This window comes from Ictalurus punctatus, chromosome 29 (assembly GCF_001660625.3).
Source record: "Ictalurus punctatus breed USDA103 chromosome 29, Coco_2.0, whole genome shotgun sequence".
Taxonomy (NCBI): domain Eukaryota; kingdom Metazoa; phylum Chordata; class Actinopteri; order Siluriformes; family Ictaluridae; genus Ictalurus; species Ictalurus punctatus.
In genome coordinates, this window is record NC_030444.2 from 8,165,603 (window position 1) to 8,189,169 (window position 23,567).

Sequence of the window (23,567 nt, forward strand, 5' to 3'; positions counted from 1 at the left end):
CTTGGTTGGTCGCATCAACAGACTCTGGCGTGAGCATAACTTGGTTGCTCGTGACGTCGGTTTCAGACTGGAATGTGGCGTAGAAGGTCACATCGTCGATTTCAGACAGGAACTTTGCGTGGGAGGTCGCCTCGTCAACCACAGACAGGAACTTGGCGTGGAAGGTCACCTCGTCGACTTCAGACAGGAATGTATCATGAGAGGCCATCTCTTCGACCTCGGACATGAACTTGGCTTGGGAGGTCGCCTCGTTGACGTCAGACAGGAACCTGGCATGGGAGGTTGCCTCGTCGACCTCAGACAGGAACATTTTGTGAGAGGCCGTCTCTTTGACCTCAGACATGAACTTGGCTTGGGAGGTCACCTCGTTGACCTCAGACAAGAACTTGGCATGAGAGGCCATCTCTTCGACCTCGGACATGACCTCCAGCTGGAGCTCCGCAGGTGCTCTCTTGTGGAGCCGTCTGTGAGTATGCCAGCTGCTCTTGAAACATCCCAGAGAGCAGAAATATGATCCATGGAGCCCAAGTTTCCTGCATGTGAGACAGTGTAGTAAGAGTGTTTAAGAGTGCCTCTTTACTGTAGCCCTCGGTCTTGCAGGTCGGCATCACCTCCACCACTGCCCTGTCAGCCAGGGGCTGAAGCTGAGCTGTGGAGGCTGCCCTGTCAATCCACTCATAGTAGGTGTGCAATGGCAGGTCAGGCTTGTGCGTCACACTGACTCCCCTCAAAAGTTGATCCAGGTTTTAGCTCTGCCCTGGATGCCCAAACTTCTTCATGAACAGTTCCACAAACTGAGTTACATTGTTGAGGGCACTTGACCCTGTACTGGCCAGATGCTCTGCCCATTCATGGGCTGGGGCATAAAACCATGACAGAAACTACGAAAAGTACAGTTGGCTGTGGAACAAGAACTGCTTCCGGTAGTCACACAATCCATAATTCGTCTACGGGAGGTCTATGGCAGTCCACTGGGGAAACTGGACTGACATGAAGGGTGGCCAGACATTCTTATGTACACTGCTCTCCTGGCTCTCCTGCTGCATCCATAGTAGGCGTAGTATTCTGTCATGTTATTTACACAATGGAGGTTAGGACGGATGCAAGTGCAGTTAAAGAGGTTTATTAGAGAGAGAGAGACAGGCAGACAAATCCAAAATGGTAATCAGAAGCGTGGTCAAATAACAGGCAAAAGGTCAGGCAATCTACCAACAGGCATAAATAGGGCAAGGCTAGAATCAGAATCGGGAAACAAGAAACGAGGTCAGTGAACATGAAACAAAATGAGAAACGAGGAAAAACCGCTTGGTAAGGAGATAAACTCAATACTATGCAAAGTGCTAAGAGACACGAGGGGTTTAAATGACAAACAAAATGATGGGTTAAACACAGGACAGATGAAAACAATGAGGGCACACATTTGGGAAACAACCAGTGACAAAACGGGGCAGAGACAGAACATAACCATAACAAAAGCACGTGTCCAAAGTAAACAAAGTCAGTGTCATAGAAGACCGAAAAGTGTGCGTTCGCTAAGCGCTCGCGCATCGGACTCACGCTTCGAGTTCGCGCAATGGTTTTCCAGGCACGCTGCAATACTGCAGCGCTGGCTCAAGGGGAAACCGTGACACCCAGTGTTTCAAAGTGGGTCTTTGAACAAAATCAAGCACCCAAATATAAAAGAAAGTTTTAGTGTGATTACCTGCACAAGAACCAAAATGAGTACTGACAGCAATTGAGATGGAACAATCAACAAAACTCTCCTACAGCCACCACTTCTACCAAACAGCTACCCAGTGAGGGAAAAAAGTATTTGATCCCCTGCTGATTTTGTACGTTTGCCCACTGACAAAGAAATGTTCAGTCTATAATTTTAATGGTAGATTTATTTGAACAGTGAGAGACAGAATAACAACAAGAAAATCCAGAAAAACGCATGTCAAAAATGTTATAAATTGATTTGCATTTTAATGAGGGAAATAAGTATTTGACCCCTCTGCAAAACATGACTTAGTACTTGGTGGAAAAATGCTTGTTGGCAATCACAGAGGTCAGACGTTTCTTGTAGTTGGCCACCAGGTTTGCACACATCTCAGGAGGGATTTTGTCCCACTCCTCTTTGCAGATCTTCTCCAAGTCATTAAGGTTTCGAGGCTGACGTTTGGCAACTCGAACCTTCAGCTCCCTCCACAGATTTTCTATGGGATTAAGGCCTGGAGACTGGCTAGGCCACTCCAGGACCTTAATGTGCTTCTTCTTGAGCCACTCCTTTGTTGCCTTGGCCGTGTGTTTTGGGTCATTGTCATGCTGGAATACCCATCCACGACCCATTTTCAATGCCCTGGCTGAGGGAAGGAGGTTCTCACCCAAGATTTGACGGTACATGGCCCCGTCCATCGTCCCTTTGATGCGGTGAAGTTGTCCTGTCCCTTAGCAGAAAAACACCCGCAAAGCATAATGTTTCCACCTACATGTTTGACGGTGAGGATGGTGTTCTTGGGGTCATAGGCAGCATTCCTTCTCCTCCAAACACGGCGAGTTGAGTTGATGCCAAAGAGCTCCATTTTGGTCTCATCTGACCACAACACTTAAACCCAGTTGTCCTCTGAACCATGCAGATGTTCATTGGAAAACTTCAGAGGGGCATGTATATGTGCTTTCTTGAGCAGCAGACCTTGCGGGCACTGCAGGATTTCAGTCCTTCACAGCGTAGTGTGTTACCAATTGTTTTCTTGGTGATTATGGTCCCAGCTGCCTTGAGATCATTGACAAGATCCTCCCGTGTAGTTCTGGGCTGATTCCTCACGGTTCTCATGATCACTGCAACTCCATGAGGTGAGATCTTGCATGGAGCCCCAGGCCGAGGGAGATTGACAGTTCTTTTGTGTTTCTTCCATTTGCGAATAATCGCACCAACTGTTGTCACCTTCTCACCAAGCTGCTTGGCAATGGTCTTGTAGCCCATTCCAGACTTGTGTAGGTCTACAATCTTGTCCCTGACATCCTTGGAGAGCTCTTTGGTCTTGGCCATGGTGGAGAGTTTGGAATCTGATTGATTGATTGTTTCTGTAGACAGGTGTCTTTTATACAGGTAACAAACTGAGATTAGGAGCACTCCCTTTAACAGTGTGCTCCTAATCTCAGCTCGTTACCTGTATAAAAGACACCTGGGAGCCAGAAATCTTTCTGATTGAGAGGGGGTCAAATACTTATTTCCCTCATTAAAATGCAAATCAATTTATAAAATTTCTGGATTTTTTCCAGTTTTTCTGGATTTTTTTTGTTGTTATTCTGTCTCTCACTGTTCAAATAAACCTACCATTAAAATTATAGACTGATCATTTCTTTGTCAGTGGGCAAACGTTCAAAATCAGCTGGGGATCAAATACTTCTTTCCCTCACTGTATAGAGCAAATACTGTTGTTTCCATATGACATACTGTATGTAGGCCTATATGAAAAGCTAATTGCTGGACATCATGGTGACATTACTGTTACATTCATACAGCCCATAGAATAATTATCTTGCATGTTAACAAATACTTTACCTTTCCTTTAGAACCATTCTTATGCCAATATGCCAACGGTACACATATACACTGACAATGACATTTCCCCTTTACTGTGTTGCAGTGCTACATGACCTCTTAGTGTTTAGCCTCTGTTTCACAGCAACACTCATTAGCCCACATAGTCAGAATTACATACAAGCTACAACGTTTGTCTTCAGACTTTTATTTAACTGTACTGAGTAAGTCAGTGCATTGTAAAGCCATTTCCCCCTCTTCTTGTATTTGCTCTGCATAGCTCTGGGCCAGCCAGGTCCAAGGTGTTGACTGTAGTGGTTAGGCCATTAGCCAATCAAGAAGACAAAGAGTGTTTCATCAGGCAATTCAACTGCCCAGTTGTTGTAATTATATCTGTTACGGAACGTGTGTAGTGGAGGTTAGGACAGATGCAAATGCGGATAAGAGTTTTATTAGAGTAGAGACATGCAGACAAATCCAATACATGAGACAATACCGTGGTCAAAAACAGGCAGAGGTCAGGCAATTGACAAATTGGCATAACAGAATCGAAGAACGATGGCAAGAACAAAATCAAAGCTATGACACATGAAATGAGGAACAAAGGCTTGGTATTTGGGAAAACTCACATAATACTTTGCGACGACCATAGAGACACAAGGGGTTTAACATAATAAGAACATAATCAGGGGTGAAACACAAAACAGCTGCGACTAATGACACATACAGGAAACAACCAATGACGATACAGGGGCGGAGACAGGACAGAAATCACAACAAAACACATGTGCCAGAAGTAAACAAAGTCAGTGTCACTGAAACCCAGAAGCGCATTCTTGTGCTTCGGCGCGCGCTATGTGCTCCAGCGCTTAGTGGCAGGGGAAATTGTTACAATCGTTCTCATTCTTGTCCTGCAAATAACACACTCAAAACAGGAAACTACAATTTGAGATGATTTAAATGCATCTGGATAAAAGCACATAATTGACACTCACATTCAAGTTCCAACTTAACAGCTATCTCTGATTACCACAAAAAAACATGAAACATAATTAAATGTTTATCACTGCACAAGAGGAAAGTATGATGTGCTATAATTATTGCCAATGTGCAAAGCATACATAGTAAAAAGAGCACAGCTGTTACCCGAATTGTTGCTGTAGTTTAGTACAGTGGACATAAGAAGTTTACACATCCCTGTTAACATTGAAGGTTTTTGTGATGTAAGAAAATTAAACCTTTGAAATGAACATAAATTATGTCAGATCCTTTTCCACCTTAAATGTGATTTAGCAACCAACAAAATTTGAATGTTTTGGGGGGCGGAGAGATACAATAACCTTACAGTAACCTTGCATAACTCTGCACATCCGTTTGTTAAAGCCTTTTGCTTGTAATACATCAATCAGTCTTTTTTGGGTAAGAGTCTACCAACTTAGTATATCTTGATTTCTTCCTTGCAAATGCTACACATCTAGGGATCTTCTTCTTTTTTATTTTACCTGAATTTGGTTTTTTGTTTCATCACATTAATGGTGGAATAAAATCTGACATATTTTGGTTTAATGATTTTACATCACAAAACCTGCCATTGTAACAGAAGTATGTATTTGTATGTGGGACGTTTTCCTTGTTTTTCTTATTTATGTGATTATGTTCATTTGTGTTCACTTATTCTATCCATTGTAGATAAAATAAAGGTTGATCATATTTAGCAGCAAACCCAAATAGCCTACATGGTTGTTTGTGTGTTTATTATTATTTTTGATTGACTGATGAATGAATGAATGAATGAATGAATGAATGAATGAATGAATTGTGTTCAATTTATCCAGGGTCCCAGGTTTGATCCTGAACTTGGGTCTCAGGTTTTCCACCCACCTCCCAAAAATCCATGCTGTATATTCCTGCATTGCACCAAGTATTTCAGGGATAAGCTGTGGATCCACAGTGATCCTGATCAGGATTAATTACAATTAATTAATTATATTATATTATATTATATTATATTATATTATATTATATTATATTATATTATATTATATTAATGAAAATGAATGAATGACTTGATTAATTATACATTTCTGTGCTGGCTGTTATGTAACTTTACAGAAATCCATTTCTTAGTTTTTCTCTCCCTACAGGTGTTTTTCATGAAAGCCTGAAATACTTCCAGTTGTGGGTAAAGTAAATATCTCCATGGAGACAGAAGGATTCCATGAATATGGCATTGGCTTTGGGGTCCATTGAGAAAAAATATGTCATGGGAATGATTGTTTGGTTGTTTGCTTGAAGATGGAGTGAGTTCTAAAGAGAGGCATGATGAAAGATGGAGAAAAAACAGAACTACGTGTCCTCTCCACACTGCATTCTCCAAAGACATTGGTTTGGATCCCTTGAAATCACGTTCCAAAGTGCCAGAGCAATGCAGTGCACATTATTTAGTATCTCTCAGCAGGACCAGGACTTGTATGCTCAGTTGACAAATTGTTCGCTGCAATTCCAATATGTTACCCGAATGACACTTTAATTGCTAATTGTTAATGCATATTTTATATTTTCAGAGCCTTTCAATGTCTACATTCAAAACATCCAGCATGAAAAGTATTAATATCTGCTACAGAAATCCATCTTATTTTTCATGTTTTGCTTTACATATTCAATTTGTTCCAATTTCACAACATTAAGCATGAGTGAAACATCAATGTGACTTGAACAGGAATGTGACTGATGCAATATAACAGAATAAGATGCACTTTCAGTCTTCACAGGCTTTGGTGGTTGTGCAAATTGTGATGTGACAAGAAAGTGAGAGAGAGAGAGAGAGAGAGAGAGAGAGAGAGAGGGAGGGAGGGAGAGGGCGCTCACAGTGAATGTTGCATTTGATGGTTGAATCAGACTTGGATGCACATCTCTGTCTTTAGTGTTCCACACTTCACAGTAAGTCTGTAAATATTTTCAGCTATATAGCTAGTACAATGATTATTGTAGAAATTATAATTAACTTAATGTAACAAAATCTTTATGAATAATATTCTGGAAAGTCGATGGTGTCAGAACGAAATTGACCATTTTTAAAACCACCTGTTAGCTTTGAAAATGTGAACTAACTTGGCCATACCTCATCTGCAGACATTTTTTAATTGTTTAAGCGTTTTTAAATTGACAGTTTTAATTATTTAATTAATGGCAGTGTAATACTATTGTAGTAATTATTTTGTGATATTATGGTTGTAATTATGCACTTTTTTCAACAATTATAAGGAAATGTTTATGCACAGCTTATTTTGTATTTATTTAATTTAATGATTATTTTTTCATTGTCTGACTGTATTTATTTGTCAGTGTGTGTTCAGGTATGCTGTCGGTATTGAATGGGAACACTGACTCACTTATATAGAATCTTAAATGGCTGAATAGGATAAAAGATTGTTTTCTGTTTTCTAGGAATGCCTTTCTATTGTGACATTTTGTCCTTACCTAAGCATTATTATAGATAACGCTGATAAGACACCAGTAAATGATGAATTGTATGTTATATGCCACAATTTGTGTACTATGATTTGAAATTTCTTCCTTTTTATATTTATTATTTCTCTCTTTTCCTTTAGAAAGTTATCTGATCAACTCCAAGAGGCTGGTTTAGCAACAAGATATTGTCATTCTGGTTATTAGTCCCCACATTCTCCCAACATGAATGAATCTTTGATGCATTTCCAGTTCTCCTGCAATATAAGTCCAAGCTCAGCACCTGACCTTTACATTAGTGTCACCAAACAGGAGCCCTACCATGTTGCCATACCCATGACAGCCTTCTACAGCATTCTATTTGTCTTTGGGGTCCTATCCAATGGTGTTAGCATGCTTACGCTCCTCAGGGATGCCCGCATGAAGCTCAGTGCCATACAGCTCTACCTGCTTAGTCTGGTTCTATCTGACCTCCTCCAACTACTGACAATTCCCATCACTGTATACCGCTATTATTGGGAAAGCTACCCATGGAGACTGGGAGAACCCTTGTGCAAAGCTTACTTCATGGTGCGCCAGATGTACTGTGCCACAACCAGCTGGGTGATCCTTGCATTTACTATTGAGCGCTATGTGGCCATCTGCCACACTATGTGGTCCCTTGCTGGCCTCAAGAAGTCACGACTCCCCTGTCTTCTGGGCTGGATCTGGGTACTGGCATTGGGTACTTCAGTGCCATTTGCCCTCGTCTACAGGCATGCCCGAGCCTGCATCCTGGATTACGGGGCAACATCACCCGACACAGCCTTTGTGGTGTCCACCATGTGTGAGATGACCGAGGAAGAACCTTCCCCCCTTTACAAGGGAGCACTACTTCTGAGGGCCATCCTTTGCTTCTTGGTCCCACTTGTGTGCATCTTCGCCCTCTACATACTCATCATTACCCACTTCCACTACAACAGCCGCCAGCGCATGGCCATGGGCATCACTAGGGCTGTAAGTGATGGAGGAAATCCACAGTGCCTCCAGAGTGGGAAGCTGCTGATTCAGGAGAAACGGGCTTTGCGGCTTATGGGTAAGATCTTGTTCTCCTGAAACCTTTACCATAACATCTTTTTTTGTGGTCAGTTTCTCTGGCCCTGATAGCTTTACTGTGCAAGTCTAGGCTCCCGATGCCTTTTCTGCAAAGCAGAGTTGAAGCAGTAACTAGAAAACTACTGGTTCTAGGACTAGAACAGCAAAAGCCAGAGTAGAAGAGGCCATGGTTGCATTAGCTCCTGAACAGACTGGTACCGTGTTCATTAGCACCGGGATGAGAGTCCAGACTTTGGAGTAATGAAGCTGGGACTAGTGGTTTGCCAGGACATTAAGCAAGAAAGACGATACGACCAAAATAAAGCATATAATATAGAAACATTCTCAGACAGTATAGTAATTAAATTCCATTCGATTTCCCTTTGCTTTCCTTTATATCCTCAAATCTCTGAAATGTGTATCTGGACAAGCCTAAGGTTAGTAACTGGTAGGATAGGTGGAGGTTTGGGGGACTGAAGCAGGTGCAGAAGACATTGCAGGATTGCATCTTGAGGTCAGAGTCCTTTGTGTATGGTAGGTGGGCCTCAGGGACACCTGCATGAAGGCCAATGCCAAACAACTCTACCTGCTTAGTCTGGTTCTATCTGATATCCTCCAGTTCCTGGAATATTTCCATGACTGTATACCACTACTGTTGTACCCATGGAGACTTGGAGAACCCTTGTATAAAGCGTACTTTTTGGTGTGCCAAATGTACTGTGCCACCAACATCTGGGTGATCCTCACTGTCACTACAGAGCTCTGTATGGCCCTCTGTCACATCATGTGATCCTTTGCCCCCTGTCTTCTAGGCTGGATATGGCTACTGGCATTTGGTACTTCAATGCCATTAGCCTCTGTCTACAGGCATGCCCAAGCCATTATCCTGGATTACAGGGTAATGTCACCTGACACAGCCTCTGAGGTATCCACCATGTGTGAGATGACAGAAGAGGAACCTTCTCCTTTTACAATGGAGCACTGCTTCTCTATGAACACTGAAATCATGGAGACTAAGATGAAGAGTAACATATCTGGGTCTTTGAGGCTAGCTGAGCTGTAGTAGCTACAGGCTGTGGAACTCAAGTACCCGTGGCAGGACTACAGAAGGAGGATTGCAGTTGCTGTACTGTGATATTTGGTTTCTTTCTTCCTTTATGTGTTACATTTTGTCAACTGCTCTTTCTCTTGTTTCAATTTTTGCAGGGGCTGTGGTGGTGACTTTCTTTGTATGCAACTTCCCTGACATTGCATCCTCACTCATGCAAGTTTATGTGGACTCGTGGTCAGGGACAGTGCTAACGGTGTACACAGTGTTCAAGTCCTACCTGTCACTGCCTCTCTGGTATGTGAACAGTGCGTTGGACCCCATCCTCTTCTGCATCTCCTCTAAAATATTTCGCAAAGCATGTTGGGAAACCTTGGAGCCTCTCAGACCCCGATGTCTGCATGTGTGCAGACACAGAAACCCAATATCTGTGACAAACATGGTTAGCCAGAATTCCACAGGAGCAGTTAGCATGTCAGCCTGATGACTCTTAATTTGCTCTACATTTTAACCATCTTAGTGTTAATGTGAATGAGAAAGAATTGAACCGTGTACACTATCTGGAATTAGCACGTTGTTCCAGTTGCTATAGATGAAAATGTTTTGTAGGTTTTATTGGGTATACATTGGCTTTATGTTCTGTGTAGCAGCATGTTTTTATTTATTTAAATAAATCTGGTGTATACTTCTCAGGCACAACTGTACTGACACCTACAGTGGTCATTAAAGGAATCAACAAAGGATTCCTCAGGGGATCATGTACTGTTAAAAGCACAGAAAAGGAAATTATTTGCTAACTTAACCATTAAGAACCGTAAATAATTTCTCTAAAGGCATTAAAGATGACTGAATTTGCCTTGTTATCAATAGGAATAAGTGTCTCTTGTATAATTTCTGATTGTAGTTGATTCTATTGTTATAATTAAAAGATTATGTCAGCCTGTCTTACAGTTAAATGAGAAAATGTAAATAGTTTTTAATAATGATATATTGATAACAATTAATAATGATTTGTGATTATATTGTGGATCTATGGACCTTGCTTTGCTAGAACGTTACACTGAACAATTCAGCATTAGGCCTGCACTACCTCTTACCCACAGATATAAAATATTATATGATAAATGTTCACATTTGTTTAAACACAGGCTTGGAGGGTAACAGAATACATGTAACGGTGTTACGTAATCAGGATACAAAAAACTGGTAACTGTACATTTACATCAAAAAATAAAGTAATCAGATTACAGGTACATTTTGTAAAAACAAAACAAAACAAAAAACAAAAACAAAGAGAGAATACTATCAGGATTACAATTTATTTCATTTAAAACCAAAGAAATGAATCTTTTGACATAACACAATATAGACAGCTGTTTGAGTATAGTTCTGGTTCTCTCTTGCCAGTCGTGACTCACACGAGCAACCTCCTGGTGCATGCGCAAATAAATTTTGCAGAAAAAAAATTATGTCCTCTTTTTGGAAAGCCAGAATATGGCCACCCTAGCTTTTGTGATGTAATGTTACCCGCACCAGGGACAACACTGAACATGTTTTAAGCTCTAAAATAAACTCTAAATAAAAGTCTTTTAGATCATATTGCTTTTCTCTTGACTTTATTTACATATGTGACCTTGAAGTAATCCAAAAATAATCAGATTACATTTCTTTTCTATTGTGATACTTGGATTACTTTACTGATGACATTTTCTATGAAGTCATTTGTAACTGTAACAGAATATTTTTTTTAAGTAACTCTCCCAATCCTGTTTAAACACAGCACTGCAAGAAAAAGAAGAAACCCATAATAATATGGAATTCCAGTCATTTTACTGACTTGCATGAGGTAATTCCTCCCAACAAAAAACTGTGTGTTTTTTGTTTGTTTGTTTTTAGTGTTTTAACTGTTCAGTATGCTTTTTGTGTTTGCAGTGTTTTATGGCAGGGGTTCCCAAACTTTTCCAGGGCAAGGCCCCCCAAATGGCATTAACATTTGACCGAGGCCCCCCTTTTGCAAGATGCCTTTAAAACACATTAAATATACAAAGACTTCTGAATATATCATCCTTTTTTATTAATAATTACACCTTAGGTAATTGCATTGTGTGTGTCTGTGTGTGTGGTTGTCTGAGCGTGAGAAAGAGAAAACACACTAGTGGGAGGGATGGGCTTGGTGGCTCAGACCAAATTGTTGAGGTCCCCCGGGCGCCCTCTGGCGGCCCCCAAGTGGGCCGCGGCCCCCACTTTGAAAACCACTGTGTTATGGTTTGCCTTAACTGAATTTAACGTTTGTGTTATAAGCATCCTTGCTACAGAGCACGGACTACCCCTAGTGGTAGTAAACAGGTTATATATCAAATCCCATACAGTTACACTGTATAGTCGGATATATCAAACTAATGTTTAACACACACTTTACTACATACACAGACTACTTTAAACTAGACTAAGAACTCAACAATTGTGTACTGACACTTGTTAAATAAGCGTGACAAATCAGTAAAGTCAATTTGCCCTGCTAAAATAGTTTAATACATAGGCCTACGGCTCCTTACTCACTGTGAATGCATTACATATGGTATGTAAACGTTCTGCATATTTGTTTTCAGTAGCTTGGAGATACAGCCTATCAGTGGCTAGGAGGAAGAAAGGCAACACAACAGGTTTCTCTTTACGCCACATCTCCAAACCGGCACAGGTAAGGTCATGAATATTAATAAGGCAGCGGACAGAATCAAACAACATGTGATTGGCTGGTTAATCCTACCAGTTGTAATGCGAATCAATACACAATGTTCTTATTTTATGTTATGCATATAAAGCAATGTATAAATATATAACGTTATCATTCGGAGATGCAATCATTACAGATCATCATTAATGTATTCATAAAGAACAAGGAGGAATACTGTTGTAAAATCCCACAGAGAAAAAAACGGATAGATAACCATAATTAGGCCTACTATTATGCTAGGGAGTTCTGGTTATTAGTCTTCAGGTAATTTATAAAACAAGGTTTTGCCGTTGTTCAAATATATCAGAGGAAAACTAATTTAATGCGGATAAGGGAAAGCTATCCGCAATATAACTCTGAATTTGAACAAACACACTCTGGGCTCTGACTTTTTTTTTTTTTTTTTTGGTTTATTTTGTTTTGTTTTGTTTTGGCAGGAACGCATCATTCAGACTACTCAAAGACTTGGCGGAAGTGGAAAAAGTATGAAACTATCTTTCTTCAGCCAATCACATATCAGTCTGTTCGCTGTTTATTAATATTCATGATTTTACCCCGGAATCTGCTGCGATTTGAAATTTCGCTCTGTGTACTAACCAATCAGAATCAAGGGGCGGGTCAAAGGCGCTCTAAGTGGCAGATTCAAACTGAACATGGCGGCTGAGAAAGATAACGAACAAAACAAACAGAGTAGAAGGTGGGCAGTTGTATTTTATCTTTTGTGTTATTTTCAGCTGTATTAAAAGCGAGTGAGATGAAAGTGTAAATAATTTCTGTTATTTTAGTGCGGGGTCTTCGGGAAGTTTAGCTAGCAAAACAGGCTTCGTTGAACCCTGATAACTAGCGTTAGCATTTCAAACAGCTTCGTATTGAGATTTGTAGTGCGCTGTATAGAGTGTAAACGCGCGTATTTTATATCCTATTATGTGCCTTTTTGTAATTAGTAAATAGTGATTTGGGGATTTAGCAACGTACGGTGTTAAGTAGGTATTAGTAGCTAGCAAGCTATATCGTCACCGATTGGAACGCAGCTTATATTAATCTTTATAAACAAATGCAGTATTAAAACAGTCTACTTTAGACCTAATCAATATTTTACTTTGTTAGGTAACATGCACTGTGTTACTGTGCAGTGTTTTAAATATATCTGTATGTAACTGCTTTCATTATTGCTATTGACTTCTTGTTTTGAGGATTTCGGTGTTTGACGTGGCAAAATAACGACCTACATTAGCGTTATTTTAAAAAGAGCCACATAATATACAGTATTAATCTGCAATGATAACGTCAAAAACATAATTCTGCAGTCTGTATCGGATATTATAACTGTATACGTTTGCTGTAAGAAGAAATTCGGCAATTTGCATGAGGAAAAAAAAGAGTCAGTTTGTCTGTTGTTTAGTTTGTTTTTGCTCCGTTTTGTCTTGCCACAGGGGAACAGTATGTAATATAGTCATTAGCCAGGAGATGCCTCAAAGCCAGCCGGTTATTTTCAACCCTGATTTCTTCGTGGAGAAACTGAGGCACGAGAAGCCTCTGGTTTTCTCTGAGCTTTTGCTGAGTAACATAAGCAGGCTCATTGATTTACCTGGAGCAGAATTTGCACAGCTCCAGGGAGAAACAGACCTCAAGCTCCCCGCTTCCACAGGCTTCCTGCGCCTACCCAACTTCCTGAAGCGTAAAGGTGAACAAAACACATCTCACAAGCAGTGTCTCCAACTCTTTATCAATCAATCACAACAACACGAGTTGACCAAAATTGCTTTACACTCAAAGTTACCACACACACACACACACACACACACACACATTTAACCATATGTAAGATGACACTTGAACACCAAATACAATAGGTTTAAGGACTGTTATTCACAGCAGAGTAAAAAACTAGTCTTCAACAGCGATTTAAATGATTAAATTCCATCACAAGGTCTAATGTGGACCGGGAGGCTGTTCCAGACTCGGGGAGCTGCCACAGAGAAAGTTCGGTCTCCTTTAGATTTCAGTCGTGAGTTTGGGACATGAAACTCTGTGTGTGGATCTTAAAAGCTTCGGCGATTGATATAGGTGTAGATGATCTGTAATATATTCTTGTGCCAATCCATTTAAACCATTTTAAGTACTTTTAAAGTGGAATGTAGCTAATGCATCAACAAAAAGTCTCTAGAAGTCACCGGATGAAGTTATAAATTAATTTGCATTCTAATTGTATTTTCATTATCATTTTGCTTGTCTAAATGTTATGTGAAGAAGGATAGAATAGGAAAGAATAGAAATAATTACGCAATATCGTATGAGCAGGATTGCTGTTATAGTGAATATCGGCTTTGATTTGGCAGGTATTCAGTACAACTCCTCCCCCCCCCGGACCTCAAATAGGGGACAAGATGGCATCAGTGTGTATTTTAGCAAGCTGCCGTTTCCTACCTGCACTGTTTATACTTGCACTTTTTGTGTGTTCATTCATCCAACATTTACTTACAACAGCAAGTTTGAGAGTGTGATTAATATCCAGTAACTGACATTTCAGACACAATATGGTCAAATATTGTTTATTTTTGCTCCATCAACGAAAATCATTCCCAAAGTAGTCTCAGCTAGATGTTGTGTAGTGTTGTGTGTAGAAACGGTTTCTGTGTAACTCACTATTGCTGGAATGAATACAGACAAGCGGAGTGACACAAACAGTTAAATGTCCCAGTGAATTTATACTAAGGGCATTTTCCGACCTTTAGATCTGTTCTTTGCTCCAAAACGGGGACTTAAATTGTTACGATGCTGAATTTTCTCCTCGTTCGCTTTCACAAGGCAACATTTCAAAGTGTACCAAAATGTTTATTCAAGTCACATGTGAGTAAACTGTCCTCCCATTGGTCAGTAAGCCTGTTTATGTTCTAGGGTTCCACCCATAGCGTATCCATCCAGATGGATAGACAGCAGCTCTGCGAGCTTATTGTGGCTCCTTTTAGATGTAGTTACTATAATTTATCTAATTTATATATTCCAAAGAGCAATTAAAGCCCATCTCATTGAGATGTTCAGACATATGCTCATAAGACCAAATTTCAATGAGGCATTTTACCTTGTCTTTGGTCCAAGTTAAACTGTGCTTCATGTTGCGAGCCATTAGCAAAACAAACATGTTTTGTCCGTAACGCAGTTCCTATTAAGCATTGCTATACATGTTGGTCTGTTGGGTCTGATTGCTTTTTCTCTACAAGTGAACCACTCTCGAGTTTGTTTGCAATCGGACCGAGACCACCAGAATGAGGTTTTTGCGAATCCAAACGCAATTGCCATGGTCATATATCAGGGTTCGTACAAGGTGCTTGAAGTGCTTGAATTTGGCTTTTTTTTAATTTAAGTACTGAAAAGCCTTGAAAATAGCAATTTTTTAATCTAGGGGTGCTTAAAATGTGTTACTTTTAAGTGTTACTTTTCGATAGAACACAGATACAAACCTTTCACTTAAGATATTACACCACACTGCCCCCCCCCCCCCCCCCCCCCCCCATGTTCACTTACTCATTTTGACAGAGACAGCTCCGGTTCACGTTTCAGACCCCTTAAACAACTTTTGATCAAAAAAGCACCTAGCAACAAATCTAGAGGTTTTTTTTTTGGACAAACCTTAGCTATTTTCCATAGAAGAGAGTGGCCAGTACTGCACCGCGAGTGCAAGGCAGGGGTGGATTTAGTAATTTGGGGGCCCTAGGCAAAATATTGGAATGGGGCTCTCAGTATTTTAACATCAATATTTAAATTTTCAGCATGCGTTATTTAGCATTATTAGCAATAATTGAGGGTAAACTGGGACCAAAAAGTGGCCCTGGACTCTCTGGGCCAGAGCGGACCACCACACCCGGCCCGCAACACGCCACATCATAATACACCGGCTCATTGATGGTTAAACCAATTTTTAACACCACTAACTAGCATATAAATATAACACAATACAGAAACATAAATGCTATTTAAGCATATTTATTTGAAGTAACAGTGAACAGATATGAAGTCATATTTCTAAAATAGGCGAACAGAAGAACAGTGTGACTAGGGCTGCATGATTATGGCCAAAATGATCATCCCGATTATTCTGATCTATATTGAGATCACAATTTTTTATCACGATTATTCTTTGATTTTAGGGACAACATATTTTTATTGCACTTTCACATTTAAATAAATAGACCACTGATTTCACCTCCATGTTGCACTACATTCCTGCTAATGTACAAATCTTTACATCAAATTAGACTGATCCTTAAAGTGCATCATCTCGAAGAAGTAAAATATCAATAAAATTGTACCCAAAATATAGGATAAATAAAAATACAATCAACCAAATGAAAATATGCACCCCAATATAACAATATGCAACTAAATGAAGAAAATTCAGGCGTATGCAGGGTTTAAAAAATACTGAGGTCCAAAAATTAAGTTTGTTAGCGAGGTTAGGGGGTGAAAAATATTGATTTCCCTGATCGACATAGGTGCATTTTAAGACGTTGGATAATGATAGCTTTAAAACCATGTCGGTGTGCAGTAGCGAATTAAAAACACCTTTATTTAATCTTTGTGTTTGAGTCTGTGTATTTTGGGGTTTGAATTATGAAATTGTCTCCAGCAGTACATGTAGGAAACATGTGTTTTATGCAAAATGATATCTATGCAATAGTACTATACTGTATTGTGACACTATACTTATGAAATTAAACTGAACCTATAGGCTTCACTGTAATGATCAAAGAACATGTATCTCTGTTGTAATCAGGCCTACATAGTTTGAATGAGATCAGGTCAGTTTTGTTTGTGTTAAACAGCACAGTAACATAATGCTAATCGTATTATGGGCACAGTGGGTAGTACCTGCTCTTCCCCCTCATCTCCATCATCTTTTCTTTTTCTCTCTGTCTCATCCTGTCCCCTGTTGCTTCCCTTCCCAAAGCTGAGCTTTGGGAGCAGTCTTTTCATTTTCATCTCTGTCAGAAAAGAAAGTAAACAGGGAAAATTGATATTTATTTGTAAATGTTACTGGCCTCTGCTAGGATAATCTTGCAATGAAAATAAATATATAGTGGTACCTCATCATTTCAACATGCATTTCAACCCTGCACAAACTGCTATGAACGAATATCATCATCATTATCAGTCTGTCATTAGATGGATGGAATTAATGTTAGCTGGCAGCTAGCTAGTTAATTCACTCATGATGGACGGCCACTGTTTAATGGAGCGTAACCGCACACAGGAGCTATTTGTCAGATGATGTCTGACTAGGTGGGGATGAATCATGGCTATGAACTACAAGCAGACGACTAGTAAAATTCTCTAGTTAGCTCATAATGCTTCGATGGATTAAGGTGCCTGTCCTACCCAGTTTGTTGATGTACAGTCCAGCACAGTGGAGCACAAAGCCTGCCACTCCAGCCGATTTCATTGGTCAACTCAAGCAAGCAGTCACCTGAGAAGGCCAGTTATGTACGATCTTTGCGGCACCAAAGAGTTATTCGGCAATTATTTTATGAGTTTTAACATACACCTCAAAAAAAATACTGCTATCCGATCCTCTGTGACCTCAATGGTGCATACGGCCATGGAAGGGACTGCTGTTAACATGTAGTCTTAATGTTAATGTTCATTTCCTCTATGTATGGAGACTTTTGGGACACCCTGTATTTTGAAGTTATGGTGAAGATGAAGCAATGCCTGGGAAAATGCTAATTTAGTTCAGCATGGTTGCAAATTGAGCCATATAAAAATGGATTTTTTTTTTAATTAATTTTTTATTATCATTATTTTTTATTATTTTATATTTTTTAATTTAAAAAGAAGACATAAAGAATGTTTGAATGACATCTCTTGTATAGTCCTTGAAAAATTTCCCCTGCTTATTCAATTATTGGGTTTCACTTCTGTTAGCCAAGAACAGGAATCTGAGGCTATAGTGGGCACGGGCTCAGGTAGATACTTATCATTTTAATGTCACAAATTGCATGCATATGTATGTATGGGGTTTTTTTTTTTTTTTTTTTTTTTTTTTTTTTTTTTTTTTTTTTTTTTTTTTTTTTTAAACCCGTTTTTTTTTTTTAAAACGAGCACTTCAAGACCTACAAATGTAAAAGAATTTCTATGGGAACCAACAGGAGGTGCAAAACCACCCACACCACCAAAGGTTGGCAGCTGTTTTGATGTATTTAATTTCTGCACATCTAATTCTAAAGGGTTTTGTGTGACTGTGATATTGCTTTAGTCATAAGTGCGTTGCAAGTTGTAGCTGTAAACTGGGTTTTAAACAACAAATCAATTTCAGTAATTTATGTTTTTATTTCAGAGAAAGGAGTGATATTTGGGGCACAATTAACTGAGGAGGGCATTGCCCAAATTTACCAGCTCATAGAGTACCTTGGAAAAAGTAAGTTGTCCTGTTTTCTCTTATTCTGCATTAAAGGAAGTTTTAATACAAGAAAGTGTTTTGAAAAAATAAATTGTTTTACACACTTGTTGCCAGATTTATAGGGCACTAATAAAAACATACTGTTATTATCCATTTTTTTTCATGTTTTTCTGTCTAATCTCACTTTTGATACTTCATTAAGTGCTCTATTTAAAATGTAAATTATTGTCGCCTCCATGTTTCAGCTTCTGTTTTAGCTGAAAGTAATCCACTGCAGTGCAGGGTATTTCTGACCTTAAATGACCAAGAAAAAATGTAGACAGGACCTGCATAGGGGAGGCAAGTGAATAATTTATTCTGAAGCAGTTGGCTCTTGTCTTTATCTGTCAGACTTACTTGTGGAGGGCCTGTTCCGCGTGCCAGGGAACAGCATCAGACAGCAGGCACTGAGGGAGATACTCAACAGTGGTGCAGATGTTGACCTGGACACGGGGGATTACCACCCGCATGATGTGGCCACACTGCTAAAGGCATTCCTGGGGGAGCTGCCTGAGCCACTGCTGACTCATCGCCATTATCATGCACATCTCAAAATAGCCGGTACGCCCTTACGGGGATGACGGTTTACCTCAGTCAGGACAATTTCAGGGCTCAGAGTGGTGACACAAATACTTGTGGGCAGTGGGAATTTCCACATTTATTCCTTTAAAGCAGTGGTTCCTAATGTGGAATTCAGGGAGCTCCAGGGTTCTCTGATTATTCAGTTTCATTACAGAAATACCAACCAACCATTATTATTTAATGATCATTGTGTTTGTATAGCCTGTTTGGTTATTTGAATTGAATGGATTTAATCCAAACCTCAAAACCTAGGCCTAGAAATAATCTCAGCTTCGACCTGTTATGTTCTGTTGGTAGAAAATTCAGGAATAAAACACTCCATAGCTGTAATAAGTAGGCAAACTATTGTAGTACACATTTAAATAATGAGCTTAGTATAGTTGAAGTTAGAAAATGTTCATAAAGCTGTACTGCCATGCCATAATCTGAAACGGCAATACTGTCAAAATTGTGCTATTCCTAGATGCCATTATTTATGAATGACACCTTACGTACAGTAATTCTGTCTCAAATATTCTGTTTTTAAACCCATACACACTTGAGTTCTGAAACAGTAATTTCTTGTTTCAGATGAGGCTTAATAAGTTCATTTTAAAATATAAATTTTCCGTGACTAAATATCATAACTGCGTGAGGAACTGCAATAGTTGCCAAATCAATTTCATATAATTTCACAACTACATAATGTACACCAAGCACAACATTAAGTTCCATGACAAATCCAAAGCAAAAATGGGGGGAAATCAATCAAGATGAATAAAATAAATAGCGCATTATGCTTCAGTTGAAGGTATTTATTGTTTCTGCATTTCCCAGAGATTACGTTGTTCGATGAGAGAGGCAACAAGACGTCTGTGCCGAACAAAGAGCGCCAACTCGAAGCGCTGCAGCTTCTCTTCATGCTGCTGCCTCCAGCCAACCGCAGCCTCCTCAAACTGCTGTTGGACCTGCTCTATCAGACCGCCAAGCAACAAGACAAAAACAAAATGTCTGCCTTCAACCTGGCACTAATGTTTGCACCGCATATCATATGGCCCAAAAATGTAGGTCTGAGTTTTTCTGTTATTTTCTTATTGTTTGCTGCAGCTGTCTCAAAAAGTTTGTTTGTGCACAGGTGACTGCAAATGATCTGCAAGACAATTTGAATAAGCTGAACAACGGCATTGCATTTCTTATCAAGCATTCACAGAAGTTGTTTCGGGTAAGACCTTGGAAACCTAATTAACTTGTATTCATGAGAGGTTATCAGACGTATGACGTAAATTAAAAGTCATTTCATTTTAGAAATCCATCCATAAATCATCTAATCCATTGCAAATTGAATCTTATTTATGAGTATGCTTCTTAATGATTTATTCAATATTTTTCTAGGCACCAGCATACATCAAAGACCATGCACGGATGCTCTTCTCCGGCTCTGAAACTCCTCAATCAAAGGTTAGAATTATACACTTGTGTCCTTTAATTATTCAGTATCATTGTGGTGTAGTCAAATGTAATTTCTTTTTTTTTGTCCTCTGATCAGTCACCTGGACTCATTTTAAAACCTTGTGATTATTTTCATATGGTAATTTTTTTTCATCTTCATACACAAACATAATTATATCTTTTGTTCTCAAGTTGGTCAAATGAAAAAAGTTGAATTAATATTTGAATGTATGTGGGGAAAATTTGCATATAAATTATATTTGTCTTTCATTACCATGTGGTAAAGCACTGACCCCCTGTCTGTGAAGGTTGTCACACATCTTTTAATGCACAAGCAGTCACTATGGAGAAATTGACCAGAATATAAATCACTCCTAACATGTTGCATTAGGATGACATGGAGCTGTACGCTGGAGCTGGTGTTCGAGGCCTGCCCACTAAGAGAAGCAGTGAGGAGGATGGGAGCCAGCTACACACACAAGAGGCTCTGCGTGAGCTTTTTCAGCATGTCAGCAACATGCCTGAATCGACAAAGAAGAAGAAACTCATTCGACAGGTAACCCATTGCTTTCCACACTCGCATTAACTTTGTATCTGATTTGGAAAAGACAAGTTTTGTTCATCTTGAAAACCATAATACCTTCACCACTACATAAGATATTAAAGGAGTAATCTACTGTTCTATCTAACCTAGTCACTGTCTACCACATCTGTAGTGTATGTGGTTATCATGGACAAACATGCTTTTATGTACTGACCATAGAGTAAAGTACAGAGCATGTTGATTTGATATTTGCTTATAATGGAAGTCTAAAGGCAACTGCAGAGTTAAACATCACTTTTGTAAAACTTTTCTGTGAGAAGACTTTTATGGATTCTTCAGGCAAAGATATTTGTAAATTCAGCTCTAAATCTGTAGAGTACTTTCTCATGGTGGAAAACTTGCTTATTGTTACAAAGCACTGTCTCCTGAGACTTCTTCCATAAATGTTATATAAACAACTCCTTACAGAAAGCTTTACTATATCAAGAATTATGATATCTTCTTCCTTAAATAACACAACTTTTTTATTTAATCAGTTCAGCTTAGATTATGTGGCATGTCTGCCATATAAGTCCCCGTGAATGACCTGTTACTACAGAATGATAAGAAGTCTATTTAATATAAACCTGTGATTTGAATTACAGCTGGCACTGCTGTCTGAACTGCTGTTATAGAAAAACGCATTCTATTCAATCAGATTGAGGCATTCAACAGTGTTGTACTATGAGCACCCATATTTATACATTTATTGACCAAATTTATAAGCAAGGTTTAATTTCTAAATAATTAAATTTCTGAATGTCAAATGACTTTGACGGAGATTTGTTACAGTGCATTCTGTATAGACATGGTAGATTAGGTTGCAAAATGCTGGTATTAATGATAGTCTTTATTGGTCACATATACATATGCAGAGTGAAATTCTTTATTCGCATACCCCAGCATGTTGGGAAGTTGGGGTCAGAGCGCAGGGTCAGCCATGATACGGCACCCCTGGAGCAGAGAGGCTTAAGGGCCCAACAGTGGCAGCTTGGCACTGCTGGGGCTTGAACCCTCGACCTTCTGATCAGTAACCCAGAGCCTTAACCGCCAAGCCACCACTGCCCCTAAAAGTTTCTACTGTTGATTTTGATCATTAATACAGGATGTTAATAAAAAATTGGCCTCTGATGAATCATGCTGAATGAACATTGCGTTTTGTAGTTCAACAAGCAGGGTACACCAGTACGTGAAAGCCCTAGAGCTTCAAACCAAAAGCATGGACGTTCCCGGTCATTCGGAGGCCTCATCAAGGTCTGTATTTCTTTCTTAAATAATTTACTTCCATTCTAGTACTTAACTTTGTGAGCACTTCGAAAGACAGCTGTATCGTTATTACACCTAAAAATAATTTTCATTAAACAGAGAAAAGTTTTGGGGAATACAGTTACAAATGAAAGAGCTGGATCCGGGGTGTGCCAAACCAAAGAGGTGAACAAGGAAAACGTAAGTTGCAACGGAACCTGAATCTATACAGATTTATTTTCAGCAGTCTATTAGTATGTAATTACATTTGATATACACTTTACATTACGATACACTAAGTTAAAGTGATGTATTGGATAATATTTACAACCCAAAAACCTAAGCATCTAATGGCTGTAATATTGGAGCAGTTCATATGTTAAGCATTTAATCAAGCATCAATAAGACATGTGTTAACCTACTTTGCTAATATCAATTTACAAGTGCACCGCTTTAGCTTTGTCATTAAATTTTTATCATACCTTCTTTCAGGGCTCCACATCTTTCACAAGAACTCCTATTTCTACGGAACAGCATTCTAGTTTAAGCCTGTAATTTTTTTATTTTATTTTGTAAATTGATATTGGATCTGGTTTAGGTATATCTTTATTTGGGCTCAATTAACAAATGTGACCTCCAGCTTGTTAACTATGCAAACAAGATGAATTTCCAAACCAATACATTACATGTTTTTTTTTTTATTTTCACACGTTTTTCCAGTTGCAAATATTCCGAATTATTAATCTGTTTGTGAAAGATGTATATCTTTTATATATATATAAAAAAAAGTGAAAATTGTCCCAAGCATGTAGCATCTACTCAGAAAGGTCAGGAATGGAATATGTATTTAGAAAGGTCAAGCATGTACTGAGAGGGTTTTTCTACTTTGGAATTGTGTAATTTCGCTTTCACTGGATTTGAATATACATCCAGAGATTCAGGGTAGTATATGCAGGTATGTGAATCTAGAATGACTAGACATCCAGTACATCCAAAACCAACACACTGCCATACTAAATGGTGCTTGTGTCCTCTTTTGTCATACTACTTAGTATGGATATACAGAGTTTGGGATGTAATTGTGGTCTTATTTCAAACTTTGTAGGCTACACTGCTAGTTACTCACTGATATTTAGAGCTGTTACACTGAACTGTTTGATATGTGAGAGGATTTTTAAAGTTTGATATTGAATATTGTACTTTTGGGAAAAGGGGAGATGAACGGCGATTGTTTCTGTATCTCTGTGAACAGAATGTGTCCTAGTTTACACTTACTGATATTCAACTTCTTTAGAGGCACATAGTCTTTCCCCACTGTAGGATTTAAAATATTTTTATGCTATGATAAATTTATGCCTCATCACTCCAAAGCACACTGTACAGAAATTACCCCAAGCCCAGCTTTGTGGAACAAGGATATAAAGGACAGCTATTTTACAAAAG

At 39.0% G+C, this 23,567-nt stretch overlaps 2 protein-coding genes across 3 annotated transcripts; both read left to right on the forward strand.

The window, feature by feature from the left end:
- The first annotated feature begins 7,219 nt into the window (after positions 1 to 7,219).
- Positions 7,220 to 9,600, forward strand: LOC108260572 (pyrokinin-1 receptor). Its single transcript, XM_017460959.3, has 2 exons — positions 7,220 to 8,069; positions 9,275 to 9,600. The coding sequence occupies exons 1-2, from the start codon at positions 7,220 to 7,222 to the stop codon at positions 9,598 to 9,600; spliced, it is 1,176 nt and encodes a 391-aa protein (XP_017316448.2).
- Positions 9,601 to 12,387: 2,787 nt separating this feature from the next.
- arhgap19 (Rho GTPase activating protein 19) lies at positions 12,388 to 23,567 on the forward strand. Of its 2 annotated transcripts, XM_017460807.3 has the most exons (11): positions 12,388 to 12,547; positions 13,284 to 13,534; positions 18,185 to 18,265; positions 18,638 to 18,847; positions 19,685 to 19,911; positions 19,983 to 20,069; positions 20,240 to 20,305; positions 20,688 to 20,852; positions 22,044 to 22,133; positions 22,245 to 22,325; positions 22,617 to 23,567. In XM_017460807.3, the coding sequence occupies exons 1-11, from the start codon at positions 12,504 to 12,506 to the stop codon at positions 22,677 to 22,679; spliced, it is 1,365 nt and encodes a 454-aa protein (XP_017316296.1). In that variant the 5' UTR covers positions 12,388 to 12,503; the 3' UTR covers positions 22,680 to 23,567. The 2 variants fall into 2 exon arrangements, with proteins under 2 accessions (XP_017316296.1, XP_047008282.1); XM_047152326.2 differs by lacking the exons at positions 12,388 to 12,547; positions 13,284 to 13,534 and adding an exon at positions 17,899 to 18,025.

Coding starts and splice junctions, on each gene's coding strand:
- LOC108260572 (XM_017460959.3), top strand. CDS start 7,220: ATGAATGAATCTTTGATGCATTTCCAGTTCTCCTGCAATATAAGTCCA. Junction 8,070..9,274: donor ACGGGCTTTGCGGCTTATGG/GTAAGATCTTGT, acceptor CAATTTTTGCAG/GGGCTGTGGTGGTGACTTTC.
- arhgap19 (XM_017460807.3), top strand. CDS start 12,504: ATGGCGGCTGAGAAAGATAACGAACAAAACAAACAGAGTAGAAG. Junction 20,306..20,687: donor CTGAAACTCCTCAATCAAAG/GTTAGAATTATA, acceptor ATGTTGCATTAG/GATGACATGGAGCTGTACGC. Junction 20,853..22,043: donor AGAAGAAACTCATTCGACAG/GTAACCCATTGC, acceptor TGCGTTTTGTAG/TTCAACAAGCAGGGTACACC.